General features: G+C 51.2%; 1 protein-coding gene across 1 annotated transcript in view; it reads left to right on the forward strand.

Annotated features, from left to right (window-relative positions):
• flt4 (fms related receptor tyrosine kinase 4) overlaps positions 1-17,720 on the forward strand; it is a gene marked incomplete at its 5' end in the record, with an annotated part of 122,234 nt that overhangs the window by 7,453 nt on the left and 97,061 nt on the right. Inside the window, one exon of the mRNA XM_052013299.1 lies at positions 13,782-13,867. Within this exon, the coding sequence (XP_051869259.1) occupies positions 13,782-13,867 (86 nt within the window). The remainder of the gene's footprint in view (positions 1-13,781; positions 13,868-17,720) is intronic.

The following is a 17,720-nucleotide window of genomic DNA, read 5'->3' on the forward strand; positions in this document are numbered from 1 at the left end:
AGTCCGTGGGGCGGGTGGGGAGATCCCTCGGTCCATGGGGCGGGTGGGGGGAGATCCCTCAGTCCATCGGGGGGTGGGGAAATCCCTTGGTCTGTGGGGTAGGTGGTGGGAGATCCCTCGGTCCATGGGGCGGGTGGGGAGACGCCTTGGTCCGTGGGGCAGGTGGGGGGAGATCCCTCATTCTGTGGGGCAGGTAGGGAGATCCCTCGGTCTGTGGGGCAGGTGGGGGAGATCCCTCGGTCTGTGAGGCAGGTGGGGAAGATCCCTCAAGTCTGTGGGTCAGGTGGGGGGAGATCCCTTGGTCAGTGGGGCAGGTAAGGGGGAGATCCCTTGCTGTGGGGCGGGTGGGGAGATCTCTCGGTCTGTGAGGTGGGCGGGGAGATCCCTCGGTCTGTGGGGTGGGGGGAGATCCCTCGGTCTGTGTGGCAGGTGGGGGGGGAGATCCCTCGGTCTGTGGGGCAGGTGGGGGGAGATCCCTCGGTCCGTGGGGCAGGTGGGGAGATCCCTCAGTCTGTGGGGCAGGTGGGGGGAGATCCCTCGGTCTGTGGGGCAGGTGGGGGGAGATCCCTTGGTCTGTGGGGTAGGTGGGGGGAGATCCCTCGGTCCGTGGGGCAGGTGGGGGGGAGATCCCTCAAGTCTGTGGGGTAGGTGGGGGGAGATTCCTCACTGTGGGGCAGGTGGGGAGATCCCTTGGTCTGTGGGGTAGGTGGGGGGAGATCCCTCGGTCCGTGGGGCAGGTGGGGGGAGATCCCTCGGTCCGTGGGGCAGGTGGGGGGGAGATCCCTCAAGTCCGTGGGGCAGGTCGGGGGAGATCTCTTGGTCCGTGGGGCAGGTAGGGGGGAGATCCCTTGCTGTGGGGCAGGTGGGGAGATCCCTCAGTCCGTGGGGTGGGTGGGGGGAGACCCCTCAGTCCGTGGGGCAGGTGGGGGGAGACCCCTTGGTCCGTGGGGCGGGTGGGGAGATCCCTCGGTCTGTGGGGCGGGGTGCACTGAGAGGGCAGCAGCAGAAGGTAAGTGAGTACAAAGTGTGAGGAGTGGCTGGATATTGGAACGAGCGGGGAGGTGCTCGTCGTGACCAGCACCAGGCTCTGGCTGCACACGGAGGTTGGACTGACAGGCTGTGAGTGGTTGCCTCTGCGACTGGTGCAGGGGCTGTAGATGTTCATTGTTTATATTGGTAAGTACATGTCTCTGAACAATTTAATGATGATTTATCTGAGAGGCTGGATGGAATTATCTCTCAGCTTGCTGATGACCTGAAGCTAAGAACATGAGTAGCAATGAGGATGTAAAGAGGCTTCAAGGGGACGTGGACAAACTGGGTGAGTGGGCAACAACATGGCAGGTGGAGTACAGTGTGGAGAACCTGAGATTATCCCTTCCTGTGGTTTAAAACAGAAATGTTGAGTAGTTTTACATGCTGAGAGATCAGGAAATACTGATGTTTAAAGGCACCTGGTTGTCCTTGTACACAAGATTGGGACACTGACCTTCATTAGTCAGGCCACTGAACACAAGAGTCGGGAGGTGATGCTCCAATTTATAAAACCTCGGTCAGACCTCGAATGGAGCACTGTGTGCGGTTCTGGTCACCAAACTACAGGAAGGATGTGACAGTGCTGGAGAGGGAGCAGAGGGGACTCACCAGGGTGTTGCCTGGGATGGAATGGTTCAGTTACAAGGAGAGGCTGGGTCTGTTCTCGCTGGAGTGGAGGGGGCTAAGAGGGGACATGACTGAGGTGTATAAGTTTCTGAGGGGTACAGGGTAGACTGTGGGAAACTCTTCCCCATATTAACAATTTAGGCTGAGGGAGAAGAGATTTAGAGGGGGCCTGAGGGGAACCTCAATCACCCAAAGAGTGGTGAGTACCTGGAATGTGCTGCCTGAGGGAGTGGAGGAAACAGAGTCACCGACAACATTGAAGAGGTGTCCAGATGAACACTGGAGTCACCAAGGGATAGAAGGGCATGGACTAGGTGCTGGGAGAATGGGATTAATATGGATGAGTGCCCGCTGGTCAGTGTGGACGTGCTGGGTCAAGTGGCCTGTTTCCGTGCTGTATGACCTTGAGTGTGACTCTGTCACAAGGATAACATACAGGTGCAGCAGACAGTTAGGAAGGCAACTGATATGTTAGTTGTCGTTGCTGGAGGATTTAAGTGCAAGAGTAAAGATGTCTTAATGCAGTACTAGAGGACCTTGGTGAGACTGCACCTGGGGTCTTGTGGGTAGTTTTGGTCCCCCAATCTAAAGAAGGATATATTTGCTTTACAGGGAATGCAGTAAAGATTTACCAGACTGGGACGTGAGTCTGTCATGGAAGCAGAGATTGAGTAGGTCAGGTCTGTATTTCACATAGCTCAGAAGAATGAGAGGTGACCTCATTGAAACGTCAGAGTCAGAATCAGATTTATTATAACTGACTTGTACGTTGTGAAATTTGTTGTTTTGTGGCAAATATACCAAATCCTTAGAGAATACATCAGAGAGAATCCAGGGAGGAAGTTCCCCTTGACCGAGGAATCCAAAGCCAGAGTCAGAGTCTCACGATGAAGGGTCGGCCAGCTGGGACAGAAATGGGGGAATAATGGATCAGAAGTAATGAATCTTTGGAATTCTCTGCTGTGGAGTACTGTGGAATTCAAAACTGACATTGGTAGATTTCTGGATATTAGAGGAATCAAGGGATGGATTTGGAATTGGTTTATTATTGTCACGTGTACTGAGCTACAGTGAAAAGCTTTTGTTTGCATGCCGTCCATACAGATCGTTCTACACATAAGTACATCAAGGTAGTAACAAGAAAACAGAATGCAGAATGTGGTGTAGCAGCTACAGAGAAAGTGCAGTGATGTGGGGAGAGGGCAGGAAAATGATGTTGAGGTAGACGGCCAGCTGTGATCTTATTTATAGGTGGTGCACCTGATGGGCTGAATGGCCTATTCCAGCTCCGATGTCCTTAGCTGAAATCATGAGGAGATCAGAGAGTGGGATATCATGGAGTCAGGATAAAGTGAAGGAGATTTCTGAGCATTGGGAGACGGAGATCTCTGAACACGAGTGGGAAATTACTGCACAGGTAATGAAACGCAGGATGATGTTCAGTGTTAGGAGAACCCTAAACCTAACCCAGAATATAAAGACAGAGAGAAGGTTAAGTGTGCGGCAGAGCACTGAGTGTAGACTGACAGATCACTGAGTGGGTGTAAGGCATGGGACATCACAGAGAGAGCCAGAGGACTCAGAGCATCACGAGTGGGAGACCCCTGTGTCTGAAGAGCAAGAGACTGGTGAGTATAATTGGTGGGAGCTTGCTGTGTAGGAGGACTAGCATTGACTGAGTATAAATGATAAGACATCAACATCTATGAAGAGCAGGAGATCCTCGGTATAAAGTGTGACAGAATATGGGAGATCGCTAGGTACAAAGTGGGCGATCTCTCCCTATGGATCGGGATGTTGGTGAGTGAGTGTGAAGGTAGAACGGATTGACAGGTCTCGGGAGATATTGGGTGGGAGGTTGCTGTCTGAGAACACTAGATCACTGCGAGCGGGAATCAATGGGAGACACAATGGTAAGGAGATCGCTGAGTGCCTGTAAAGAGTGGACTGTCACTGGTTATAAAGGCTGTGAATTCACTCAATACACAGTGCAGGCAGCGCGAGATGGAAACCTGGAGATTCCACAGTGGGCAAGGGGAGCAAGAAATGGCAGTGAGGAGCAGGAGGTGGGAGAGGATAAAGAGTGAGGGGTGTCTGAGTACAGGGAGTGGGTGGTCACTGAGTACGGGGAGCGGGTGGTCACTGGGTACGGGGAGCGGGTGGTCACTGGGTACGGGGAGTGAGTGGTCACTGGGTACAGGGAGTGGTCACTGAGTACGGGGAGTGAGTGGTCACTGAGTACGGGGAGCGGGTAGTCACTGGGTATGTGGAGTGGGTGGTCACTGAATACGTTGAACAAGTGGTCACTGGGTACAGGGAGTGGTCACTGAGTACGGGGAGTGGGTGGTCACCGAGTACGGGGAGTGGGTGGTCACCGAGTACAGGGAGTGGGTGGTCACTGAGTACGGGGAGCGGGTGGTCACTGGGTACGGGGAGCGGGTGGTCACTGGGTACGGGGAGTGAGTGGTCACTGGGTACAGGGAGTGGTCACTGAGTACGGGGAGTGAGTGGTCACTGAGTACGGGGAGCGGGTAGTCACTGGGTATGTGGAGTGGGTGGTCACTGAATACGTTGAACAAGTGGTCACTGGGTACAGGGAGTGGTCACTGAGTACGGGGAGTGGGTGGTCACCGAGTACGGGGAGTGGGTGGTCACCGAGTACAGGGAGTGGGTGGTCACTGAGTACGGGGAGCGGGTGGTCACTGGGTACGGGGAGTGAGTGGTCACTGAGTACGGGGAGTGGGTGGTCACTGGGTACGGGGAGTGAGTGGTCACTGGGTACAGGGAGTGGTCACTGAGTACGGGGAGTGAGTGGTCACTGAGTACGGGGAGTGGGTAGTCACTGGGTATGTGGAGTGGGTGGTCACTGAATACGTTGAACAAATGGTCACTGGGTACGGGGAGTGGTCACTGAGTACGGGGAGTGGGTGGTCACTGAGTACGGGGAGCGGGTGGTCACTGGGTACGGGGAGTGAGTGGTCACTGAGTACGAGGAGTGAGTGGTCACTGAGTACGGGGAGCGGGTGGTCACTGGGTACGGGGAGTGAGTGGTCACTGAGTACGGGGAGCGGGTGGTCACTGGGTATGGGGATCGAGTGGTCACTGTACGGGGAGTGAGTGGTCACTGGGTACGGGGAGTGGTCTCTGAGTACGGGGAGTGGGTGGTCACTGAGTACGGGAAGCAAGTGGTCACTGAGTATGGGGAGTGAGTGGTCGCTGAGTACAGGGAGTGGGTGGTCACTGAGTACTGGGAGCAAGTGGTCACTGAGTATGGGGAGTGGGTGGTCACTCACAGTATAAATCATGGGATGTCATTTAGAAGCTGTAGTTGCTGAATATCTGAAATAAGAATGGAAAATGCTGGAAACACTCAGCAGGTCGGGCAGGACCTGCGGGGAGAGAAAGGTTAACATTTCAGGTCGATGACCTTTCATCAGAATTGAGAAAAGTTAGAAATCAAACGTTTAATGTTGCAGAGAGGGAGAGGGGTGGAGAGGATGAAGTTGCGGTCTGTATAGGACGGAGGTGAAGAGAGACTGAACGACACAAGTGGTGGTGATGCTGGCTAGGAGGGTCTCGGTCAGCAGTGACCTGTCTGGGGGGCTGTGAGTGGATGGTGGAATATGGAACGGGAGAGGCACAAAAATAAACAAACGTGCGGGAACTGAGTTACAAACCCTGTGGATGTTGGAAACCTGGAACAGAATTGTCGAAGGACTCAGCAGGCCAAGGAGAGAAACACAATCAACATTCTAGGTTGACGATCTTTCACCAGAACTGGCCAGTTCTGTCACAAACTGGAACGGTGGGTTATCTGAAATTGTTGAATTTAGTGTTACTTCCTGAGGGTTATAATCTGCCTGGTCAGGAGATGAGAAGCTGGTCCTTGAGCTTGCATTGGGCTTCTTTGGAACAATGTAAAAGGCCAAAGGTGGAGAGGTCAGAATTAAACTAACAGGAAACTGAGAACCTAGGGTCCCTCTTGCAGACTGAATGGAGATGTTTCAGCTCAGTGGCTATTCAATCTGCATTCGGTTTCTTCACTGCAGTAGCGACCACATCACAAGCACCTTGTGCCATGCAGGGGATTGGGAAAGTTGCAAGGACACCAGTGCTTCACCTGGACCCTGGAAGGAAGGGGAAGAGCAGATGTTCCACCTCCTGCAGCTGCATGAGGAAACTGTCATGAGAAGGAGAGTGGTTGGTGATGATTTAAGAGTGACCTGGGAGTTGTGGAGGGAGTGGTCCCTTTGGAATGGGGAAGATGTCCCTGGTGTTGGCATCACAGAATAGACAGAAATGACTGAGGATGATGCATTGAATGTGGAAGGTGGTGGGGTGGAACACGGTGGTAGGGGGAACCTGTCCATGCTCTGTGTGTGGTTGGGGGGGGGGGGGCGCGGCTGAGAGCAGGAGTGTGGAAAGTGGGACCTGACGCGGTTGGCAGCAGGGAGACCACGGTTCAGGGAGAAGGAAGAAATCTCTGAAGCACTGGTGTGGGAACATTGTCCTCAAAACACATATGATGGAACTCCCCAGCAGAGTCCCCCACCATGTACAGCCCACTCCTACCTCATCCCCAACACCCACAAGCAGGACCGTCCGGCAAACCCGTCGTTTCAGCCTCGCCAAGCTTCGTTATCCTGACCTTGACTCCACTCTTCCCTCCCTGTGTCCATACTCTTTCCATTTACGTCTGTGACACCTCTGTTGTCCTTCACCACTTTGACAGTTTCTAGACGCCTGGTCCCCACAGGTTCACCTTCACATGGACCTCCAACCCCTGAACACTCCACGGCCTGAGGGATCTTCCTTGAGCAGTGGCCCAAGCGGTTCCCCCTCCACCACTGCCTGACTGAAGCTGTTCCCTCATTGAACAACTTCACCTTATGCTCCACCCAGGGTTGAAGCTGTGAGAACCCACATGGTCTGAGCTAAGCCAGTCTCATTGTGGGATAGGTACAACGATCCATTTCTACACACACCCTTTCCCTCACCACTTTCCCACCAGATGCTGCTTCCTGCACTCATATAGAAATCGCCAATTTCCACCCAGCTCTCACTCCCACACTGTCCATCTCTGGCTCCTTCCTTCCACTTCCCGACCTCTATTTGCATCTCATGGGAGATGTTAGCAACCACTATCTATTCCAAGGTTACGGACTCCCACAGACCACACCTCTTCCCACCCTGCTTCCCCTAAGGTCTTCATCCCACTCTCCCAGTTCCTCCATCTGTTCTGATGACATTTCCACACCAGTGCTTCCGAGATATCTCCCTTTTCCCTTAACCATGACCTCCCTGCCATCAGTTGACAGAGTTGTCAACCGGGTCTGTCCACTTCCTACACTTCTGCTCTCACCCACTGTCCTCCCACACAGAGCAAGGATCGGGTTCCCCCAGTCCTCGCCTTCCATCCAACAAGCCTTGACATTCAACAAGTCAGCCTCCATAATTGCTGCCACATTCATCATGATGCTACCACCGGACACATCTTCCCCTCCCTTCCCATTTCAGTATCCCAAAGGACCGTTCTATCTGTGACTCCCTGGTCCTACCTTCATCAACCACAGTCCTTCTAACAGCACCTTCCCACGTCTCTGCAGAGACACAACACCTGCCACTCCACCTCTTCCCTTCCCTCCATCCACGGACCTACAGATTCCTTCCCGGTGAAGCAGCGATTCACTTGCACTTCTTCCAATCTGGTGTCCGGCATTCGGTGCTCCCAATGTGGTCCCTTTAATGGAGAAACCAAATGTAGACTGGGTGACCGCGTTGCAGAGCACCTGTGTTCAGTCTGCAAGGAGCTTCTAGTTGCTTGTTAGTTTCATTCTCCTTCCTACACCCAATGTGACCTCTCTGTATTTAGCCTCGTTCACTGTTCCAAGACAGGCCAACACAAGCTTGAGGAACAGGACCTCATTGTCCAACCAGGCATGTTACAGCACTCAGAACCTAACACTGAAGTCAACATTTCCCGATAACCAGTCTTTCCAGTTTGCACAAGAACCGGCCAAGTCTGATGAACAGTCATCACTTGTAATGTTCACTCAGCTACCACTCTCCACTGACATTGCCTATCCTGCTGGCTACATCCAGAATACTGTTTTATTTCAGAATTCCAGCATCTGCAATGTATTGTAACTCTCAGTTCCTGCACGGATTGGTTTTTGTTCCTCTTCCCCATTTTCAGCCATCTCCTTGTACGGACCTCTCCTCCGGACAGATCAGCTCGGATGAACAAACCTTCACCCTCTCTCAGTCAGCACCACTCAGTTTCTCTAGGTCTCCGTCCTATCACAGACATTCCCTTTGTTATCTTCACTCCTCCCTGCTCTGCAACTTGAAACGTGGTTCCTTTCTAATTTGCCTCAATGAAAGGTCACCGACCTGAAACATTAACTCTGTTTCTCTCTCCACAGATGTTGCCTGACCTGCTGAGTATTTCCAGCATTTTCTGTTTTTTATAAAGAGTAAAAAGTTTGGTGAGTATAATGAGTGGGTAGTGGCTGAGTTGGAAGAACAAGTACATAGTTCATGGGAGAGCGCTGTCCACTAAGAGCGGGAGATGGCTCTGTTTAATGAGTAGCTCCCTCTAAAGTGTGGAGCATAAGGAGTGGGAGGACGATAAACATTAAGAATGGGCAATCACTATCTACAGAGACTGGATCTGTTACAGGCAAGTTGTGTCTAAATAATGGAGTTGTCTTTGCCGATGTGACAGAGGAGGTCAAAGAGTGCAGTCAATGTGGTCCATGGGCACTTCTAAAAGGCTTTTGATAAGATGCGAAATAACTTGCCCACCATCAAAACTAAAGCCATATAGTACCATGGATCAAGTGTTGTCCTGGTAACAGCCAATGGATTTTTGGGCTGAAGGAAGGTGACCACTGAGAGTTCCCAGTACGAGCACCACAATGACTTGGACTTGGGTGTGCAGGCTCAAGTTCCAGATCTGTAGATGACACACAACTTGGATTCCTGGAGGAGTGCGAGGAGGACATTGGTGAGACTGAATTTGGAGTATTGTGTGCAGTTCTGGTCACCTACCTACAGGAAAGATATCAATAAGCTTGAAAGAGTGCAGAGAAAATTTACACGGATGTTGCTGGGACTTGAGGACCTGAGTTGAATAGGTTAGGACTTTATTCCCTGGAGCGCAGGTGAATGAGGGGAGATCTTATAGAGGTATACAAAATTATGAGGGGTATAGATAGGGTGAACGCACGCAGGCTTTTTCCCCTCAGGTTGGGTGAGACTAGAACTAGAGGTCACAGGTTTAGGGTGAAAGGTGAAATATTTAAGGGGAACCTGAGGGGAAACTTCTTCACTCAGAGGGTGGTGCGAGTGTGGAACGAGCTGCCAGCGGAAGTGGTGGATGTGGGTTCAATTGTAATGTTTAAGAGTAGGTAGGTGCATGGATGAGAGATGGTCCGGGTGCAGGTAGATGGGACTAGGCAGAAAACCTGGTCGGCATGGACTGGATGGGCCGAAGGGCCTGTTTCTGTGCTGTAGTGCTCTATAACTCTATGACACTATGACAGTAGTAGACCACAGAGGTACAGGGAGCCTGGTGGGATGGGCAGGCTGCTTGCAGATGAAGTCTAATGCTGAGAATGGAGTTATGCTTTGAAAAGCAGATTCAGAAGAGACAATAGAAATCAGAGGGCACATCTCTACGAGGGACTAGAACAGAAAAAACATGTGGCATTGTTTGCTGGGAGCGGCAGGGCAGGTGTGAAGTGGTTCGTTCATCCTGGGCTTTATCAGCAGAGGCAGAGAGAAGAACAAGGAGGTCACGAGAAACCTTTCTAAACTCGGGTTCAGCCACAGCCAGAGGACTGTGTTCAGCTCTGGTGCCGTACTTCAGGGAAGGTGGAAAGGCTTTGGAGAGGGTGGGGAAGAGATTTAACAGAAGGATTCCAGAGATGAGAGATTTTATTCCTGTGGACAGACTAGAGGAGCTGGCCTGGTACTAACTGGAATCAGGGAGGTGTGAAGGGAAGTGGTGGAGGTAGAGAGAGAAACTGTTCCCATTGACAAAGTGGTTAAGCACTGGGATGTGGAAGGGAAGGTCTCTGGCAATGGAAACGTTTGTTTACAGCGATTGGTTGGGGTTTGGGTTGGGGGTCCACAGCTGGAGGTGGTCATAGAGTCACACAACAACAAAAGAGGCCCTTTGGCCCATCAGGTCCATGCTGAGTTGCAGCATTGCAAAGAGAACTGGACAAGTGTGAGGTATTGCACTTTGGGAGGTCAAGTGTAAGGAAACATTTCAGTGAAAGGCAGGACCCTTGTGTGCATTGATGTACAAGGGATCTTGACGTCCAAGTCGCAGCTCCCTGAAAGCGGCAGCATAAAGGGATCGGGTGGTACAGAAGGCGTACGGCGTGTTCGCCTTCATCAGTCAGGGCAATGGGTGTAAACGTTGGCAGTCATGTTGCAGCTGTATCAGTTACAGCTGCCTGGAGTCAGCCACGCTTGGAGTGCTGTGTGCATTCTCATTGCCACACCATAGGAAGGACGTGGAGGCTTTGGTGAAGAAAATGTTCACCGGGATGTTGCCTGGATTGGAGGGTTTCAGCTATGAGGAGAGATCAGACAAACTTGGGTTGTTTTCTCTGTAACGAGGTGACTGAGCAAGAGGTGCAAGAGGTGGCAGAGTGCGCAGACTGGGAGATGCCTGAGTGTAAGGAACAATCGCTGCCTGTGTATAAACACTGGGGCATCACTAAGTATACGGTCCAGGACACTGGCCATATCAGTAATGAGATAATAAAGAGAGAGGGATCATGGAGTGCAGAGTGTAAGGAGTGAAGAGCAAACTAGGAAATGAAAACAGAAAATGCCGGAAACACTCGGAGACTTGGGGAGGGGGAAGGTGGGGGGGGGGGGTGGTCAGGCAGCATCTGTGGAGGAACAGAGATAACGTTTCAGCTCGATGACTTTGCATGTAAACTGAGGAAAGTTACAAATCAAACATTTTTCAACTGGTGGAGAAGGGGGAGGATGGAGAAACGGAGGGGGTGTCTGTGACGGGGTGGAGACCGAGAGGTGCATTGACATTGGTGGTGGGGGTGGTGCTGGCCGGGAGGGTGAAGGCGTGCCTCAGATCGCAGCGATCTCTCCGGGGGAGGTATAAACAGAAGGAGGCGAGAGAAAGCGGAAGGGGGAGAGGAACAAAATCGAGAAAATGATGGTGGAACTGTGGGAAACAAACGCTGCAGATGTTAGAGATCTGAGATAAAACTGAGAATGCTGGAAATACTCAGCAGGTCAGGGAGCATCTGTGAAGAGAGAAGCAAGAGTTAACATCACAGGTTGATAACCGCTCCTCAGAACTGGTCAGTTCTGACACAAACTAGAAAGGCTGGCTATCTGAAATTGTTGAATTCATTGCTAAGTCCTGAGTGCTCCAACTTGCGTGGAGGATGAAACACTGTTCCTCGAGCTTGCTTAGGGCCTCAATGGAGGGCCAGAGATGGACATCTCAGAGGAAGTGAGGCAGAGAATTAAAGTGACTGGAGACTGGAAGCCCGGGGTAGCCCTTCCCTATTGAATGGAGGTGTTTGGTAAAGCAGTCACCTGACCCGTGTTTGGTTTCTCCACCGAGAAGGAGCCCACATCATGAACACCGAATGCAATGCACTAAATTTGCTTCATCTGGAAGTATGGCCCCTGATGGTGGAAGGGAGGAGGTGAAAGGGTGGGTGCCACATCTCCTGCGGTTGTGTGGGAAGGTGTCGTGACAAGGGCAGTGGGCGCTGGTGGGGATGGAAGCGTGAACCAGGAGTGGTCCCTTCAAAATGCCGAAAGGGTAAGGGAGGGGAAGAGGTGTTTGGTGTCAGCAGCATGGTGAAAATTACCGAGAATGATCCATGGATGGTGGAGGCCAGTGGGGTGGGAGGTGAGGACATGGTGGACCCCACTCTGGCTCTGGGCGGTAGGGGAGGGGGTGAGAGCAGAAATGTGGGAAATGGAGCAGATGGAGTTGAGAGCCCGGTCAGCTATGGTGGGGGGGAGGCCATGGGTAAGGAAACCGGAAGCCATCTCGGAAGCCCTGGTGTGGAACGTATCATAAACACAACACATACAATGGAGCCTCCAGTCACATGGCCCTCCAGCTCCAGTCAGCCCACTTCCATCCCCTCCCCAAATCCACAAACAGGACCCTCATGGTAGACCCACCCTTCTGCCCTCTTCTTAGACCATAAGATATAGGAGCAGAATTAGGTCATTCAGCCCATCGAGTCTGCTCCGCCGTTCGATCACGGCTGATTGTTTTTTCAACCCCATTCTCCCACCTTCTCCCCGGAACCCCTAACCCCCTCGCCGATCCAGAACCTTCTCGTCCCAGAGAACTTTTTTCTTCCTGCCTTGACTCTTATTTCTCCCAACGTCACACTTTCCAACTTAGGCCCTTTGTTGTCCTTTCCACTGAGACATTTTCCAATTCAAGTCCCTCTGCACCATCCCAAACCAGGACAATCAAAGGGCCCACCAACTTCCTTGTGTCCAGGGAAGTTGTCCAAGCAGAGTCCCTTCACCTCGATGAGTTTGTCCTCACATTGAACAACTTATCCTTTAACATTATTCACCTCCTCTGAATCAAGGCTGTAGCTCTAGACTCCAGCTGTGTCTGCCTCTTTGCTGCCATTCTGTTCAGGCCTTCTCCTCATCTCTTTTTCCTGTGCATTGATGTTTATTGCCGCTGCTTCCCACCCTCATTCAGAACTTGAGTATTTCATTACTTTAGCTGCCAATTTCTACCTTCATTCTCCATTCCTGACTCCTCCCTTCCCTCTCTTGGCCTCTCCATCTCCACCTCAAGGAGTAGGTGAGTGACCATAGTCCATTATAAGCCCACAGACTCCCACAGCTGCCTTCACCTCACCACCTCCAGCCCATTCTCACCGTTTCTCCGGCTCCGTCACCTCTGTGCTGATGACCTCACTTTCCACATCAGTAGTTCCGAGATGTCTCCCTTTTCCTTAACCGGGGCTTCCTCTCCACCATAATTGGCGGGGCTCTCAACAACATGTCTTCCCCTTGGTGCACCTCTGCTCTCACCCCCTCTGCCCCTGCCCAGAGCAAGGGTTGGGTTCCTCTGGTCACCACCAGCCTCCACATTCATTCGATCTTCCTCCATAATTTCTACTGCCTTCAACCACCAGACAGATCTTCCCCTCCCCAGGGCCACTCCCTCTGCATCTTCCTGGTTCACTCTCCCATCTCACCACCACCCACTCCCCCTCTCACACTACCTTCCCACGTAAGCACAGGAGATTCAACACCCGTCCTTTGACCTCCTCCCTTCCCCTTATCCAAGGGTCTAGACGGGTGAAGCGGTGATTCACTTGCAGTTTTAGTGTGTTGCAAAAGCTGTTCGCAATGTGATTGTGTCTACACCGGAGAAACCAAACACAGAATGCGTGACCGCTCAGCAGAACGCCCCCGTCCCATCCGTGAGGCCAGTCCTGAGTATTCAGTTTCCTGTTGCTTCAGCTCCCTGACCCCCTCCCGTTCTGACCTCTCTGACTTTGGCCTTTGACATTATTCCAACAAAGTCCAACGTGAGCTGGAGCAGCAGCTCATCTTCTGACTGGGGACGTTGCAGCCTCCCGAATGTGACATTGAATTCAACAATTTCAGATAGCCAGCCTTTCCAGTTTGTGTCTCAACTGACCAGCTCAGGTTAAAGGTTATCGGCCTGTGACATTAACTCTGGTTTACCTGTCTCCACAGATGGCACCTGACCTGCTGAGCATTTCCAGCATTTTCTGCTTTATTACAGGTTTCCAGGGTCTGCCTGGTTTGTCTCACAGTTCCAGCATCGTCTGGTTTTGTTTCTCACACCTTCTGCTTTTACTCACACCCTTCTATTTACACCTTCTCCAGAAGGGGCAGCTGCAATCACCCAGCCTTCACCTCCCTCTCCCAGCCAGCACCACCCCACCCCAACCGTGTCGCTGAGTCTCCAGCCTGTCACAGACATTCCCTGCATCCTCTCCACCCCTTCCCCTCCTCTGCAACCCCAAACGTTTGATTTCCAACTTTCCTCAGTTCTGAGCAAAGGCCGTCGACCTGAAACATTGACTCTGTTTCTCTCTCCACAGACGCTGCCTGACCTGCTGTGTATTTCCGGCATTTTCTGTTTTTTATAAAGAGCAAGAGATCTCTGAGTATACAGAGCGAGAGAACGGTGAGTATAAAAGAGCGATGGATCATTGATCAAAGACTAGAAGATCTCTGAGCAGAAAGATTGAGGCTTCATTGTGTATAAGGAGAGTGAAATGGCCCAGTGTGAGTAAGAGGTGGCTGGAGTTCACGGAGCAGAAATAGAGGAACGTTGCTGTCTGTAGAAACTGGGACCCCAGTCATTTATCAGAGTGAGGAGCGTGGGAGACTGAGGATGAGCAACTGGTGACTGTCGAACGTAAGCAGCAGATCACTGAGAGACTGTAAAGGATTTGAGATTCCTGAGTATCAGGAGGGAAATCATATCTAACGACAGAGTTTTTCCGGAACAAAGAGGCTTGATGAGGGAAATGCATTTGATGCGATTATACTGTATATGGATTTCCAAAGGGCATTTGATAAGGTGCCACATAATAGACGTCATCAAGGTTGAAGGCCATGGAATAAAAGAGACTATAGCAGCACAGATAATGTCCAGGTAACATCTGGGACAGAGTTGTGGTGAAGCAGAGGGGGGGGGGGGTAATGGTGATGTTCCCCAGGGGCCAGTGTTACAACCACACCCTTACTGTGCAGAGTAATTTCCGGACTTGAGTCAGTGTTTGTAAACTGGGACGTGGTGATCAGTGAGGGAGGGAGAGACAGGCTGGTGCGATGGGCGGTTCGGGGGCAGCTGAAATTTAATGCCGAGAAATGTTACGCTTGGGAAGCAAGAATGAGAAGAGGGAATGCAAACTCGAGGCTCCTGCTGAGTAAGGGGGACACATACAAAGGGATCTGGGAGTTTATTAAGAGTGACAGTGTTAGGTGGACCATGTGCAGGCAGAAGGGATTAGTTTAATTAGGTGTCATTAGCTTAATTAGTTCAGCACAACATGGTGGGCTGAAGGGCCTGTCCCAGTGCTGTTCTGTGCTATGTACTAAGTTGAGGAGGTGTTAATGTAGCAGACGATCCTGGGCTTTCCAAACAAGCAGAGAGTACAAGAGCATGGAAGTCATGAACCTTGGTTAAACGCTCTGGTTCCGGGCACCGTACTTGTCACAGAGGCATTGAGTTGCACAGCATGGAAACGGGCCCTTCAGGTCAACCGGTGCCCAACAAGCTGTCTACCTGAGCTAGTCCCACTTCCCCGCGTTTGGCCCATATCCCTCTAAACCTTTCCCATCCGTGTACCCGTCCAAGTGTCTTTTAAATGTTGTAACTGTACCCACCTCTACCACTTCCTCTGGCAGCTCATTCCACACACCCACCACCCTCTGTGTGGGAGAAGTTATCCCTCAAGTCCCTCTTAAGTCTTTCCCCTCTCACTTTAAACCTCTGCCCTCTACCCTACCCTGGGAAAAAGATTTCAGTTTGCCTACCTTATGTACACCCCTCATGATTTTATAAACCTCTATCAGGTCACCCCTCGGCCTCCTTCACCCCAGGGAAAACAGTCCCGGCCTGTCCAGTCTCTCCTTATAGCTCAAGCCCTCCAGTCCCAGCAACATCCTGGTGAAAAGGTGTGATGGCTTTGGAGACTGTGCAGGGATTTCCCAGAGAGATTCCAGGGATGGGACCAGTTCTGCAGACAGATTGGAGAAGCTGGGGTTGTTCTCCTTTGGATGGGGAGGGTGTGAGGGGATCTCTTGGAGGGATTGAAAACCATGAAGGGTATAGACTGAGTATATGGACATAGATAGGGTAGAGAATTAAAATACTTTTCCCAAGGTAGAAGTATCCAGAGGAGTCAGTGGAGTCAGATACAATCATTACTTTTAAGAGACATTTAGACAGACACTTAAACAGGCAAGGCGTAGAAGGATATGGTCCTAATGCAGGTAAATGAGAGTGGTGTAGATGGGAAAAGAGGTCAGCATGGATGTAGTGGGCCAAAGGGGCCTTTTCCTGTCCTGTGATGCCAGGAGTAGAAAGGCAGAAGGTGTTGTCATTGGTGGGAGGGTCGAGAAGCGGGGGACGCGGAATGGAGGTGCTAGCAGCTGCATGAAAACTACATTCAGTGAGTGGGGTTTGGAATAGACAGACAGCCCACTGCTTGTCAAGTGTCCATCTACCTCCTGCCTTAAAAACATCCCAGGCCTCTGCTTCCACCACCCTTTGAGGCAGAGTCCCAAAGACTCACAAACTTCCAACAGAGAAAAAAACACTCATCTCCAGTTCAAATGGGTGATGCTTGTTTTTAATTTGAGATTCTCCCACAAGAGGAAACATCCTCTTGATTCACCTGGTCAAGACCCCTCAGAACCTTAAGGTTTTAATCCTCTCTCACTCTTCTAAACCTCAGTAGATACAAACCCTGTCCAACCTTTCCTCACACACAACCTGTCTATTCTAGGTGTTGGTCCAGTAAACCTTCTCTGAATTGCTTCCAATACACTGACACTTCCACAATAAGGAGACCGATACTGTATCAGTGCCCAGATAACTGAAGCATAACTTGCCTACTTTTGTATTCAATCCATCTTGCAATAACTGATAATATTTCTGTTTGCTTTCCCGGTAGTGTAGCGGTCGGCGTAACGCTATTACAGCGCCAGAGACCCGGGTTCACTTCCAGCCGCTGTCTGTAAGGAGTTTGTACGTTCTCCCCTTGTCTGTGTGGGTTTCCTCCGGGTGCTCCGGTTTCCTCCCACATTCCAAAGACGTACGGGTTAGGAAGTTGTGGGCATGCTGTGTTGGCGCCGGAAGCGTGGCGACACTTGCGGGCTGCCCCCAGAACACTCTACGCAAAAGATGCATTTCACTGTGTGTTTCGATGTACATGTGACTAATAAAGAAATCTTATCTATCATCACTGCTGGGTATGTGGAAGGAGCTGCCAGAGGAGGTGGTAGAGGCAGGTACAGTTATAATGTTTAAACAACATTTAGACAGGTTCATGGATAGGAACGGTTTAGAGGGATGTGGGCCAAATGGGACTAGCTCAGGTAGGCAACTTGGTCAGCATGGACGATTTGGGCCGAAGGGCCTGTTTTGGTACTGTGTAGCTCTATCACTCTAATCACTTGCTGTACCTGCAAACAGAAAGTAAGGGCATCTAAAAGGGAAGAGAGTAGCTAAAATCCTTTAGAAACTGAGAAATAAACGATGGGAAAAAAGAAGTGTACCATCTTCAGAGCACCTCACTTATGGTGGAAAGTCAGGGGGAGGAACTTGAAGCACCTGGTTTCATTGGAGAAAAAGCAGCAAATGAACAGAAATGACTCAAGGCCTCCAGCCCCCGGTCCTGATGACCGGCATCGCAGGATCTTAGAAGGAATCAGTGCGGAGGCGGAGGATACATTGGCCGTGATCTTCCATAATTTCCTAAGATTGGACCAGCACAAGTGTAATACCCCCATCAGAACATGAGAGCAGGAGTGGGTCCTTCACCGCCCACCCAGTGACATTGTGGCTGATATCTTACTTAATTCACCTCCATATTCCTGTATATCCAAAAATCTGTCGATCTCCGACTTAAACACTCACCGACTGAGCCTCCTCAGCCCAGTGGTAGAGAAATCCAAAGATTCGCCACCATCCCGATGAAGAAATTTCTCCTCCAGTCCGTTCTGAATGACTCTTACCTTACTTTGACCGTAGCTTTTGGTTCTAGACACTCGGACAGTGGAAGCCATCCCTGCATAGAGGATCATAGAAACGTTCAGTACAGAAACAGGCCCTTCGGCCCACCATGTCCATGCCGACCGTGATACCTGTCTACACTGATCCTAGTTGACTGCTCTAGCCCCGTATCCCTCTGCACCTTTCCTATCCAAGTACAGGTCCAAATACCTTTTTAATATTGTAACTGTACCTGCCTCTCCCACCTCCTCTGGCAGCTCGTTCCAGATAGCAATCACCCGCTGTGTGGAAA

This window comes from Pristis pectinata, chromosome 4, assembly GCF_009764475.1.
Source record: "Pristis pectinata isolate sPriPec2 chromosome 4, sPriPec2.1.pri, whole genome shotgun sequence".
Lineage (NCBI taxonomy): Eukaryota > Metazoa > Chordata > Chondrichthyes > Rhinopristiformes > Pristidae > Pristis > Pristis pectinata.